General features: G+C 38.1%; 1 protein-coding gene across 3 annotated transcripts in view; it reads right to left on the reverse strand.

The window, feature by feature from the left end:
* The window catches only part of NME7 (NME/NM23 family member 7), a 90,223-nt gene that overhangs the window by 31,201 nt on the left and 45,147 nt on the right, over nt 1-13,875 (reverse strand). For all 3 annotated transcript variants that reach the window (XM_027897758.1, XM_027897759.1, XM_027897760.1), the window contains exons 8-10: nt 8,293-8,357; nt 7,393-7,461; nt 3,715-3,816 (exon numbers count right to left, since the gene is read on the reverse strand). In XM_027897758.1, the coding sequence (XP_027753559.1) occupies nt 3,715-3,816; nt 7,393-7,461; nt 8,293-8,357 (236 nt within the window). The remainder of the gene's footprint in view (nt 1-3,714; nt 3,817-7,392; nt 7,462-8,292; nt 8,358-13,875) is intronic.

Below are 13,875 nucleotides of genomic sequence, written 5' to 3' on the forward strand. Positions count from 1 at the left end.
TTTTTTTACAATGAAGAAGAAACACAGCTTCATTTCTGTTGAATTTTGATTCAGTTACTCTCATTTCTAAGTGATACTGCATGGTGAAAATTCAAACAATTTGTGTTCTGTAGTAATCCTATTTAATTAACTTTTTAAGTACCCTTCCCAGCCTTCTAGAGCAGTTACTTGCAGGCACAAAGCAGAATTTCTTTCTCTTGATATCAGAACTGCACCAGTAGAAACAGAGTGAAATAGCACCCAGCACAAGACCCATAATTTAACATTGTGCATAGCAAGATTCAATAGTCTATTTTTAAAAAGGGCTTAAATGATTCAGACACACCATGAAAATCAGTGGAACTCACAATCATTTCAGAAATCCCATTCCTATTTTAAACTTAAATATGTAAATAGAAGTCCTCAGCTGCTCACAGGACATTGAAACCTCATAGCTTCAGATGCACAGCAGAGCCTATGGGTGCCTCCCCTCCTTGAAAAGCTACAGCCTCGTCTGAAATCCAGAGACCTTTCTTTTAAACAGCCCTTATTAACCTGGCAAGGAAACCTTTTCAAGATGGGCATTAGTATGACTGCTGGCCTTTTATAGGGGTACAGCAACAATAGGTAAAGAGTAAATACCGGTTTATTATAGTAGATGTGAGAGAGCCCTCCATGCCTAAGGCCCACATATTAGCCACAGAAGTTCAGGACAGAGAGAACGAGGCACAGAGAGACACCAAGAGCAAGTCATACAAGCAGTCTGGGACCTGGCTGTGAGAACAGCTAAGCCAGAGGCTGCAATCGAAGACAAGAACAAGCATCACAGCTAATCTGAAAGACTACAGGAAGGCCTCAGAAGAGACCACCAGTGACACAAAAGAAGGAGCTGCACTCCAGGAGCCTAAGACAAGTACAACTAAAGATGCTGACAGTTCAACAGGAGGACAGTGAGCCAGCCAGCCCCCCCAAGTAGGAAAGTGCCAGTGTAGCAGAAGAACGCAAGCAGCAGCAAGATCTGCAGAAAGGCACATATCCTAGGGCATATACACCTACCAGGGACAAATGTTCCACAAGCCTGCAGTCTGTGACACCGAGCCCTTCAATCAGGTCACAGTAATTTGGAGAGTGAGCACACCCAGCACTGCTCCTTACAGAGATGTGTCTTGATCCCACTGCTTGCTTTCCTGATTTGGTAGGCCATTCCTACACTACTATAAAGTGGCTCAAACCAGGTTTTTGGTTATTCATCCTCCCTACTTCCACAGAGCAGTTTTTAATATAATATTTATAAGCTGATTTATAATGAAGAATATTTTTGGCAGAGAGCTTTACTGACCTGCAGTGCTAAAAAAATATTACCCTGTTACAGAAAATAGCCCAAAGTTCCATTTCATTTTTAGCATTATACACTTGGTATAAATTGCTATCTTATTAAAATATAATCCTCAAAATAGAAGAATTCTAACTCTTTCTTCAGCCCTAAACACCCTGCAAAACCAAAAACAAGCTGAAAGGCCTGCTAACATTCACAGCCAGTTTAGATATCTGACTTGCCATAAAGTAATTATCACATTTGTTATGTATCTAAGATATAATTAACAGCACATGTGATGGGGAGAGATTAATTAAGAGTCAAATTCCAACACCTTTACTCACTTCAAACATCACCTTGCCTTGAGAGTAATGTCATTGAAAGTGATGTCAATGGCACTGCTTGCCAAATAGGGTACTCTTTAACAAGAGCCTAAGTGACTCAAACAGGTACATTTTTGCAGTGAACTACACCCGTGTTTATAAACAGACTGCACACACATCGGGATCCAGCAGATATAAACAAACAAACAACTTATGGAGAGATTCAGGTCTCTCAATGATAATGAACTATTTGCATGACACTTAGAAGTAGCTTAACCACTAGAATATCAAGTCCACTTTATCTTCATGGTCTGTATATAACTTTGCTGGTAATGAAACTGCTGATAGGGTTACTGCTATTTGAGACAAATGTAACCACAAAGTGCAGTTGTGAGCTTGTGTGACAATTCCAGTTGGGAATGACAAAAGCCACTGAAATACCTTAGCTCCTTCTTCCTCAAGGACAAGCCTCCACCACTATCTGAAGAGACAGATAAATTTCAGGCAACGATCAGTCTTGAGAGCAGCCGTACTTACTGTACATATGCTTTATGCGCTTGGGAAATCAATTAATTTGCAGTTCTTACATAAAATAGCAGACAGAAATATATAACGCAGCTGCCTGTCTTCCAAACATGCCATTAATGTAACTGCTATGAAGTCAGTGTCCAAAACTTAGAGCAGCCTGCTTCCACTGGAAGCAACTGGGTACTCATTTTCACTTCCCAAGTCACACAGTTAGCCACAGAAAGGGAAACACAAACAGCATCAGCAGGTCACTAAACAGAGATCTGGGAGACAGGAAATTAGGTCTGTTTTCTTATGCTACCCAGAGGAGCCATCAAGTTATATATCCCTCAGATTCCTCAGCTCATCAACAGTTCCATACACACATGTTGTATGGCTATGACAGCTTTCCGTGTGGGAAATAAGGAGAAATAGAGAAATTCCCCTTGTATAGGTACACTTGTCTTTCATAACCAAATGCAGCTGCAATGTTTGCAAGCATATTTTGATTTTAACATATCATGCATTGAACAAGCAGACACATGAAAAGGATATAACGGGCCAAATAAAATGACTGCATCTTTGAAAGTTTTAAAGACCAGAAACCTTAAACATGGAATTTGAAACAAACCTGAAATTACCATATTGTGTACGTTACTATCATCCTGCAGTTAAAAGATAAACTTATGCTTATGCTCTGCTTACAAGATGCTAACCCAGCAGAGAAACATTTGAATGTTACCAAACAGAAGAGGAAAAAAAGGCTTGGATAACGCGTTTAGCTTGTGCTTTCTGCAATGGAAACTCTGGATCTGAAGAAAAATACATCCTGAAAAACTTGTTCTTCCTTCAAACACTCATTTGTGTGATTTTTTTTCCATGAAAACTGGTAAATCTCCTCAGTCTACAACTAAAACATCAAATCATAACCAGAAAATGTATAAAAACCTGACCTCATTTGCTTCATCTTGGTATTTCACCTCATGGTGCTTGTGTGATAGAGTAGCCTGTTTAACAAAAACCTGCAAACTTTTTGAGACAGCACTTATGTTTGTCTCCCAATTGCACACAGTATCACACATGTCCAACTACCCACCTCAAGAAATGAAAAATAAAAGCTAGAAGCAAACAGGTATGAGAACTTTGACACCCTTTTTTTTGTTTGCTTCCTTCTGAAAATGAAAGGAACCAATTCTCTTTTCAGAGTTTCATCCCAGGAGAATGGCACAGACTGCAGTGGGCTAACGTTTGATTACACTGGCATCTACAAGCAATAATTGTTTGTTCCAGGGCTTTGAAAAGTTGTGTTAGAGTTTGTGAACATTTAACACAGATCTTTGCTTAGATAGCTTTCCTCTCACTTAAATATCATCACATTATTTTATCAGCTGCTTTAGGTAAGATCAGAGGAGTTGCTCAAGGATTTGCAAGGTGGTCCACTAAGAGTAGTGTTTGACCTCCATAATAAGATAATGCCCACACGTTTCTAATGAATGTAGCAAGCATGTGGCAGCCATACCATACTTTGATATTTTAATTCACATAGCATACCATTTTTAAGCTTTCTTTATCACTCAAGAAAGTACTTACAGGGTCAGAAGGACCGCAGAAGTCTCTGAACACTTTTGGAGGCTCAGATGGCGTAATCTCCATTGCTATGCAAGGCCCTGAACACAACTCTGAAACCATCTCCTGAAAGAGAAGAAAGACAGAAACAAAGCTGAGCTTCTTTGGGCGTTAGCCAGGGCTGGATTCCTCCCTAAAACAAAGTCCAAATTTACAGGACAGGAATACTTAAAAAACATTGGTTCATTTAGGAAACAAGGACACAAAACAAAGATACCATTAGTATTCAGAACAAAAAAAATATTTTACATTTTGCTACTTGGTTTAGAAGGTGGAAATTGAGAAAAAGTGGACATTCAGCTTCCACAGGATATAACAATATTCACAATACTTTGATCTGGACCTGGATTTCATGGCAGTGTCCCACAGTTTGTCAAACTGGACTGAATCTATGAAATGCACTTTGTTGGGTTTTAAGCCTGAAAAAATCCCACTATATTCAGCCAGTTCCACAGGCAGCAATGTACTTTGCAGTGTTCCGTACAGGAAGCACAGTACACAGCCTAAATTTGTTTCCAAATATACACCCATCTGATGGTTTTAAGCCACTAAAATGTCTCCTGGGCTTTTGGTTCTCACAGTCTTTTCCTCACCTATTACTATAGAAGTCAAAAATACACAAGCCAACAGAACCTGTGCCTGTGGCACAACTTGATAGGGAAAGGGTCCTTGATCTGGCAACATTCTTGGGGTGTACTAATACCAGAATCTTGGCTACACTGAAATCATCTGTTTCCCTGGAGCCTCCTGGAGAGTAAAGAGACATGATGAGTTCTGTGTGGGTGATGAAGATGGGTCTTACTTTTCATAAGCTAAAAATAACTCTGGGCATTAGTGCCAATTTGGAGTTTGTTAAATAGAGGTATAGGTTTCACAAGCAGAAAGAATCTATTTTGATGTTCTAGTCTGACTTCCTTTTTTAAATCATGCCCTTATAATTGCATACTTGTCTAGAAATCTGGGCAGACAAGTTTTAAACAAATCAGGACAATTAAAGGAATCAAAACCAATGAGGAAAGAGAAAAAGAGAAAACCCACAAGAAAATAGGGGAGGATGGGTAAGGACAAGCAAGGTACTGCAATCATGTCCACGAGCCACAGGCAGGTCAAGGATGAGCCATGGCAAAGAATAATAGCATATAGAGTGGATGTAAGAGCAGTAGGAAGACAGTCCTTCTCTGCCTTTTTTTTGTGACAAAAACTAAATACACAAACGCTCCAAGTCAAGCAGCACTGTTCCAGAAGGTTTCTATCTCTATAACAGATTCCATGCTGAGAACATGTGCCTAATCTTCCTACTCTGAATTTTATCAAGTGCCTCTATCATCAACCTGATCCTAGGAAATCTAGGTAGATATATTCCAGAGAGGACATGAAAAGAGTACAGACTAATTTCATGCTCTACAACATGAACAAATATTTTAATTCCAAAACCTCTGTTATCACCAACAGATCCTCTGCTAAGAGCAGGTCAAAGAGTAACATATTTCATTCTGTTAAGAAACAGTAAATTGTTACAAAGTCACTATTTAGGTCAATTTCACTGAATTCTGTTATTTAAATAACTGTTAACAGGCTAGTGGAGAAAAATCAGGCTTTTAACTTTAACTGATTCAATTCTGTAATTCTTTTCTGCAAACCGTGATTATTCCTGTTCCTCCTTTTTCTGTTGTTTCTGTATCAGCACTGACATCCCACCAGCAACAGCAAACATGACCAAAGTTACCAGCACAAAGGCAGGTGGTACTATGTCAGACAGACCTGGTCTACCTCACATAGCCTCATCAAGTTCAGAGCTGAAGTTAAACAGCAAACACAGCTTCTCCAGTAAGGCTCCCCGTTACAGCTAAATCAAATTTTCTTTAGCAAATACTTTATTCGTCAAATAGCATGGCTTGTGCAATGCCAAAACCATTCCTGGAGGTGAATCAAGCTCAAGCATTTGTGATTAACAAAGTGGATTCTGAGCTGACCTAAAACAATCTCACTTCTTTTTACCCCATTTTTATTCTTTACAGAAAAAAATTTCCTTCTTTACAGCAGGAAATACAAAGCAAAACAACACAATAACTAATCAATAGTATGCAAAATCCCATGAAGGAGAGACCATCAAAGCAAACATTTTGGGCAATTGTGCAGCTTTCTCTTTTCACAAAGAAATACTTTAAATGCAATGTCAAGCCTTTATCTGACTGACAAGGGACAACCAGAGGAAACGGGAGTTTTTTTAAAAGGATTTCTGGATGCCAGTATCTTCTGTGCTGAGTTAATTTGGAATGATAAATAAAATTTAGATCAAACCAGATGGTTCTGAGTCACATATATAAGGTCATATTCTTTCTTCAATATCCTATTTTGCAACATACTTCTTCCTATTTGGCCTGCACTGGCAATATCCGTTGCTGTTCCCATGTGTGCCCTCTCTGAAAGTTCTTTTCAGCTGAGTCAATCCAGCACATCCTAGTTTCTCACTTTTCTTGAAATCACCTCAATCATATCTTATTTATTGACCTACCCTGTCTAAATGTCACTTTCTGTTCTGAGTAACTCTCCAATTAAATTATATAACTAACATTTGCAACGTGTTAGAGGGTCAGGGATTGCACAAAAGAGCTGCAGAAAACGGTAGAGAATTTCCAACTTGTTCCAAAGCAGAGACTTTTGCAGTACCACGGGACTCTTCAGGCCCTGAAATAATTTCAGACATTTCCATATTTTAATTCTTCCACGTATCTACAAGTATGCCTGTGCAATCTCCCTCTGGTCTCTGTAAAAAATAATGTTATAAGAGGAGACCTGAAGGTATTCCCCAATCTGAGAGTGAACTAACAGTACTCCTAACCCACTTAAAGACAAATCTACAAACCCTCTTGAAATAAGTTAGACTGAACAATCATAAAGGAGGGGAAAAAAAGAAGAAAAATTTCATTATCAGAGCAATATCAGTAATTATCTGGAGTAATATTAGTAAATATGTAGAAAACTTCTAATAATTTAACCATTTAAAAATTAAGGACAATTTGCATAGTACATAGCATGGTAGTGAAGCTAAACTCATTACTCTGAGTAAATTGCAAAAATTCCTATGAGAAAAATGAACCGAAATCCTCTGACAGAAGGTGATACAGAAATACAAGCTCATCTTCTTGTATTCCCATTGTTCTATTCGCAGTCAGAAAATTTTATGTGACAGTGTAACAAGGCATAACACTATAGAGATGTCCACTGGGATCACAGCATATCTTAAACTTCTCAAGTTTTCTGAAGATCTACAGAAGTCAGATCAATAAATGAAAGAATAGGTCAAAGTGTCATTAAGAAAGCCTCAAATATAGCAGCCCCACTGTAAATAAAAAATATATATTCTGGTCCAAGCCACTACTGCAATATCAAATCAAAGAAAGATGCAGATGTGACACATTTTACAAATTCCTTGGCTGAACAATTTTCAAGGAAGGTTCTCCTTTGTGATGACATACATAGCACAGTTTTCAAGGTTCATTAATTTATTTGAGAACAAACTAGAACTAATAAATACCTTGTTCATAAAATAAGTCATATCACAATCCCAAGCAACAAAAAACGTGATCATTTCCTCATTTAAGCATATTTTGTTTTCAAACAGATTCTTCTTAAACTTACCAGGTATTCAGGGACGACACCTTTGTAAATCTCATAAAATTCTTCTGCACTTGGACGCTCCATGTTGAACTAAGAAAACCAGAATGTTAGCCAGGCAGTATTAAACAACAACAACAACAGACAGACACCCCTTATTAACCAGCAAATATTCAGAATTCTCTTTTAATTTTTACTGGGTAAAAGAACAGCTTTACTGCTGCAATATGAAGTGTGTCAAAAACTTAGTCAGTGATGCCACAGACAACACAGGACACAGTATCTTATTCCACCTGAAATATAAGTAGACAGCTTACCCCACTAAGACATGCAATAACATCTTTTTGTTGGATAGTAAAGGAAAGGGGTTATTATGCATTTGTGATGGGGATTTGAGTGATAGGGGAATTTCAGATCTTGAAACTTTCGCAAAAATTGAAAGGCAAAACTCACAGGACTGCTCTTGGGACCAATCTCTGTGCTAAAATCCTTTAACTGCTGAGGGTGTGCAGGGTGTCAAAATCCTTACAGAATCTTTAAAAGCATTCCCCATAATCCATACTAATAGTATAATTTAAAAAATTAAGGAAGGATGTTAACAATAGCTTCATTAATTTTAGCTGGTACATTTTGTAAAGGTATCTCTAATTGCTCCAGAAGAGACAGATATCCTTATCCCCCTATCTAACTATAGGGAATCAGCTGGAGAGAGGTAAAGTGTCTTGGCTCAAGGTCACTGAGCAAATATCAACAGAGCTGCTGATCAACCAAATAATAAAACACAAATATCACAAGGACAATGCTGATCCCAAAACATTGCTAGTCTGCACAAGGGTTTTATATTGCAGGAAGACACCTGTGCAGTGCATATAGCACTTCTCCATCTTCTGTTTATCATAAAAACAAACACAAAAGGAAACCTACCATCTGCAAAGCTGAGATCTGATATCCTTCCTTGAGGATGGCTTTTATAATCTTTCCAGTGAGCCCTGAAGAAACATGGAAAAGACAGTATTCAATTTTAAAAGCAGAATTTACAACTAAAAGGTATTATACCAATATACTGCTTATTTTCAAACTAAAAAAACAATGTTGGTGTAATGCTGTGAAAGGAAGCAGAGAGCAGAGCTAAATTCACAAACTCTATGTTCTGTATGAAGTGACATGCTGATCATTTCAAACAATTAAATTCCATGCAGCTGTTGAAAAGAATTTCTACCAAAACCAAGGTAATTATTGAAGCCTTTGCTTGTCTCAGATCAACTGCAAAATACCCAGCTGCTGAAAGACCAGGATTCATATTTTTAATTAAGATCCATTGGCAATACTGATGCTTAATCAGTAATCAATTCAGAGCACAGGCTGTCTTTTTTTTTATACAGTGTTCACAAGACTGTAGGTCCTACTTTAGGCCAGAAACAATGCAGGATGATAACAAATATTACCAATAAACCAGCACAACTGTTCATGTCTTCTAAGAGAAAAACACATTAGTGCAAAATAACCTACTCCTTCTAAGTTTATAGTTCACAAATGTGCTATTGCTGATCATATTGCTTGCTTTATTCTCTCCAGAATGCATGCTCAAAGACTGAATGATGTTGTAAAATGAAACACTAAACTTTGGAGAACAAAAACCACTGATTTTCCACTGAATGTGTATTTTACATTTGCCTGTGCTTACAAGATCAGGCCATTTTGAAGATTATGTCAGCCAAGCACAGTACTCTGTGAGTGAATTTCATAGAATCACTGTTTTTATAGAATGTAAATGCCTGTCCTCTAGTACAGTTTGTGAGAAGCTACAAATTTCTGGGCGTTTTTTCTGAACAGAATTAACCATAGAAGAATACCCTGTAATGAACGACAACAGCAGGATTTGACTCCTGGTCATTAAATCCTTTTATTAACTAGTCCTTAAATTGCAGGATATTAAATTTAGGAGATGAGAACAAAACAAAGCTAGTACCAAGGTTATAGCATGCTCAAGACACAGTCTGCTAATACCTGTGGCATAGGATTGGTGAGCTTCCTACCACATGAAAAGGTCAGTGGGAGTTCTCAATAAATGAGATGGATAGTTGGAGGGCTTTCAAAAATTGTACTTACATATGAAAAAAACTGTCCCTGAAGTATCTGTTATTATATTTTTACATTAACGTTCATGTACAAAAACCTTCCCTACACAGAACAGTGCATATTTCTTCCAAAAATCTTCAAACTACTAAAGGGAACACTTGAAATTTTGGTACACACTCAGTTCATGCAGCAATTTGAGTTCACAGAACATAGAAACAAGTGGAGGCAGCTGCAGTTCCTGTCCCACTACACTGTTCCACCATGGCTCATTAGCACTGGTGAAAGTTTCCTTATAACACTCCTGTGAACCCAGGGGGGAAAAAAAATCACCTTTTTCTCAGGGGAAAAAAAAAAAAAATTACAGTAGCAAAGGGACTTGAGCAGTTTTGCCCAGGAGATGCAAGACCACGCCAGAGAGAGAAACCAGAGCTCTAGTTTCTTTTTGTCCACCCTGCTGGAAAGGCTGAGCAGCTCAAACGCTTTCACACAGGTTTCACTGAGGCACTGAGCCTACTGTCTTGACTTCAGAGATGAATGGCCAGTTTATAAAGACAATAAGTGACTAGCTGGGAATCATTCAGGAAATAAATAAAATAATAAATAATATGTGACAGAGCATAAACGCTTCCTTCTTCTCAAAATTCAGAGACAATATTTCAGTCATCTGCTTCACTAGAAAACAACAAAGGCAAAGAAAGGGCACTGGCAGATAAATGGTCACTGCCACTTGAAGGGAAAAGGCCACGAGAAATATATGAGAAAGCTGCTTTGCCTGACAGGTGTCCATTTTGCACTTTATCAGTCAAGAATGGGCCACTCACATAGGCACTCACACCCTGAAAGTATCTAATTAAAAGTAATTAAGAGGTTCTGGAGTACTGTGGAGATCTGCTTTTTACAAAACTTTTGCCTTCAGCAGTTTTATGAGCTGTAAGCAAAATCCATGTTTTAGAGAAACAAAGGGGGACTCAAATATTCAGCTTTCTGGGCTGTTTCTCTGCTGAAGTCACTAAGATATATCTTTTCTGTTGAGAGGAGATAGGTTCCTTTAATGACAGAAAAAAGTAGGAAGGTATTTTGGATAAAAGGCCTTTAATGCAAGGTTTCTTTAATAACTACCCGTGATAAACCTATGGAGATTTTCCTCTACATTGTATTTCTGAGTTCACTTTCACTCACCAGAGCAACAGAGCACTTTGTTGCTCCAGACAGATTGGCCACGCCTGCAACACCCAAAAGGCTTAACCAAAGGGCTTATTGTCACCATTGTAGACAGACAGATGCCTCACCAAAAAAAAATTAAAGTGCCTTGAGGAAGAGGCATGAGATTTCATTTATGTTTGTAAAGCAGGCTGTTAGCTCCACTTCCCAGATGCAGGAATTAAGGCAGAGGATAAGCAAGCTGCCAGGGACAGCACAATTCTGCAAACCCAGTGACTTGGCCTCCCTTGTCCCATTGTAGGCAATACATGTATCACTTCTCCTAGGGACACTTTCCTTTCAAATTTTACCTGAACCAAAATAGAAACAAAAAGCATAAAGACAATCCCCCAAGCAACAGAAGAGTGGAAGCTCAAGGCTCAGCCTGGGATCTGTTTCAGGCTTTAAGCCAGTTCCATGACTGAATTGGGATGTATCCTCTCCTTTGTGGGTAGATAAGGCTAAGGAAAAGACAAACTAATTAGAGTGCCATTTCAGTAGCTTCCAATAATTCTTTTCAACTTTAAAATCCAAATCTGTACTGAAAAAACAACTTTCTAAGGACCCTTCAAACAGGGTCAGTGCATGTTTAAAATGTGATTACACTAAGAACCCAAATCAAAGCTGCAGATTAAGCACCAGTTATGATGAATTTCCAGTCCCAAAGCACAAAAGAATCACAAGCATTACTAAATACAATTGGGGGAATTGAATACTAACCCAAAAAAACAGGAAAGTGAGAGGAAGAAAAGGAGAACAGGAACACACTTTATGTCTTCTGGGCAGCATTGTGTTACTACATACCTAACACAGGACAGATAATCTTCCATCATATTTTAATCAGTTAAAATGCTAAGGTACTAAGACCTCCTCAGTTACATTCATCTTCTACAGTTTGTTGCTTTACAATAAATAGTATTTGAAAATTGTCCTTCTCTAAGAAACAGAAAGTAGCAGGGAAGACATCGGACTGAAAAACGTTACAACTGTTTGCAGAATTATGGCTTGGGATAAAATAAAACAATTAATAAAAGTCACTTTTAACCTAATGTCACTTTAATCAATGAGAGGTAACAGCTGGGCTATTGGGACTATTCAGTCCCAGTGCACAACAAACCACCAGCCCTACAAATAGGAATGTTACATTCTCTTCCATTTGTTCTTGGCCAGTTTCCTAATTTAACCATTCCACTGTTAAAAGCTTATTAGTCAAGACAGCAGACTGCCTTCAAAGCAAGGCAAGAACCAGCTTCCTCATCCCAACCTCCATATGTCATTTTTTTAAACCCTTCCAATACTTAAAAATAATTCCTCTGGAACAACAACAGGTTTTTTGACAGGAATTCATGAACTTCCACGACTAATCAGATCGATGATCCACCTAATCCAGTAACACATTTCTAAAAGTAACCAGTACAAGGTGCTTAATGTAACACTATAAGTAGTAATTTCATTTCATGTCTATTTTTTACATATTGAAATGCAATTTTGCTTCACAATATAATGAAATCATCTGATTCTTTGTGGCCAAGTGTTAAGGTCCTGTCCCAAAACTCCAGAGAAGCACAATCAGGCTTGACTTCAAGCAAAGTCCCTTTTGAATTCTGTAAGATGGAAAAGTGGGATTTAGAGTTGGGTCCTCCTGAAATGTATTTCAGTTGAAGTTGTCACTAATCTTTGATTCAGAAAAATACTGTGCAGTAAGAAAACTACAGATGTCCCTCTCAAAAGGTGCACTGCTTCCTATCAGTAGGTCAACTTATTCCCTGAAAACAACGTTTATCTTTTGCTCTTCCCATTTAGAAGTAACTCAGCTCTAGGCATTCTTACTATGCAACATAAATACACAATTTCTAGACTCCCCAAAAGTTTGATCAGAGTGATAAGCTACAACTATTCATCTCCCAGCTCCACGGTGAAAAAGGACACGTGGTCATTTTTGTATCTGTGCTCTGGAGCACCAAGTGAGTCACAGAGGGTCTTCTGAGTGTCAAACACTGACTGGGACCACAAAGGAAAAGAGGACCTCAAAAGCTACTCCGGCTAACTCTAAGGATCTAGAAAAAAAGACAAGTAGATACAGAGAGAAGATGAAGAGGAGCATGAGAGGAAAAGATAAGAGAATATCATTTATAGTGAGAGAATCCAAGAATTTCCATCACTCCTCATTTCTGTCTAGGCTTTGGTATTAAAGGAGAACCTCAAGAAGTTGGAAGGGCAGCTTTACAGATATACATGGACAACCCTATCAACACTGCAGCACTGGTGAAAATCTTTACAAACAATAATCATTTGAAAATGCTAAAAGGTAACAGGGTGAAGGAAAAAGATATCACCACTGTTTTACTGAAGAATAGAAGTCAGCATTTTGCTAGCACAAGAAAATTATGCAGATAGTAAATCTCAGGAGACCTTGAAGCCAAAACAACAGAGCATATGATGCAAGTGAGAATGGGAACTGATAGAAAGGTCCAGAGGGGGTGAAAGGTTCAAAGGCTTAATCCCAGTTGCAACTTTCTGAACTGCTATGAACAAGGCAAGGCCACACTTGTGAGTGCCAAACAGGGCATTAAGACGCAGAATGATGAAAATCTGCACGGAAAAAAGGTATTCTGGGGATTCTTGCATGGGAACAGACGGGAAGAGCTGCACAACTTTGGATACAAAGGCCCATAGAGAAATTCAAGTCAAAGATCACGGACAGGCTACAGAAAGTATCCAGCAATTTGGCTGTGCAGAGCGTGCCATTTGAGAAGGGAATCTGAAGAAGAAAGATTAAGAAGGAAAGATCAATATCTCTGCAAGAGTTATGCTGAACTCAAACTGATGGTTGTATATCTACAAAAAAACAGAAAGGCTTAGGTTTGTCTTTGTTCTTGTGTTAAGAGAAAGTTTAAAAAGAAATATCCAGCTTGTTTTGCTCTTTCTTTCAAGATGTTAATTGTTTTGTACTCCTTCAGCACATCCACTCTGATTTAATTTTTTCACTTAAGAAGATTATGGTCAATCACTCTGGATAGAAGAATGTTTCTATGCCTATAATGACTTTCATTTACTTTTGCTTATTTCTTGAGTGTGAATAAAAACTAAACATGATATTTTAGCTGAGGCTCTACCACTGGATTATACAATGGCATTTAGTATTGTAATTCAAACCATTCACATACATAAAAACATTTCTTTCTTTTTTATCTGGTTATCCCTACTGAACTCTGAGCATGGGACAAT

The sequence above is a fragment of the Empidonax traillii genome, unplaced genomic scaffold, assembly GCF_003031625.1.
Source record: "Empidonax traillii isolate 1590-97213 ecotype Southwest subspecies unplaced genomic scaffold, ASM303162v1 scaffold558:size415862, whole genome shotgun sequence".
In the NCBI taxonomy this organism is placed as follows: domain Eukaryota; kingdom Metazoa; phylum Chordata; class Aves; order Passeriformes; family Tyrannidae; genus Empidonax; species Empidonax traillii.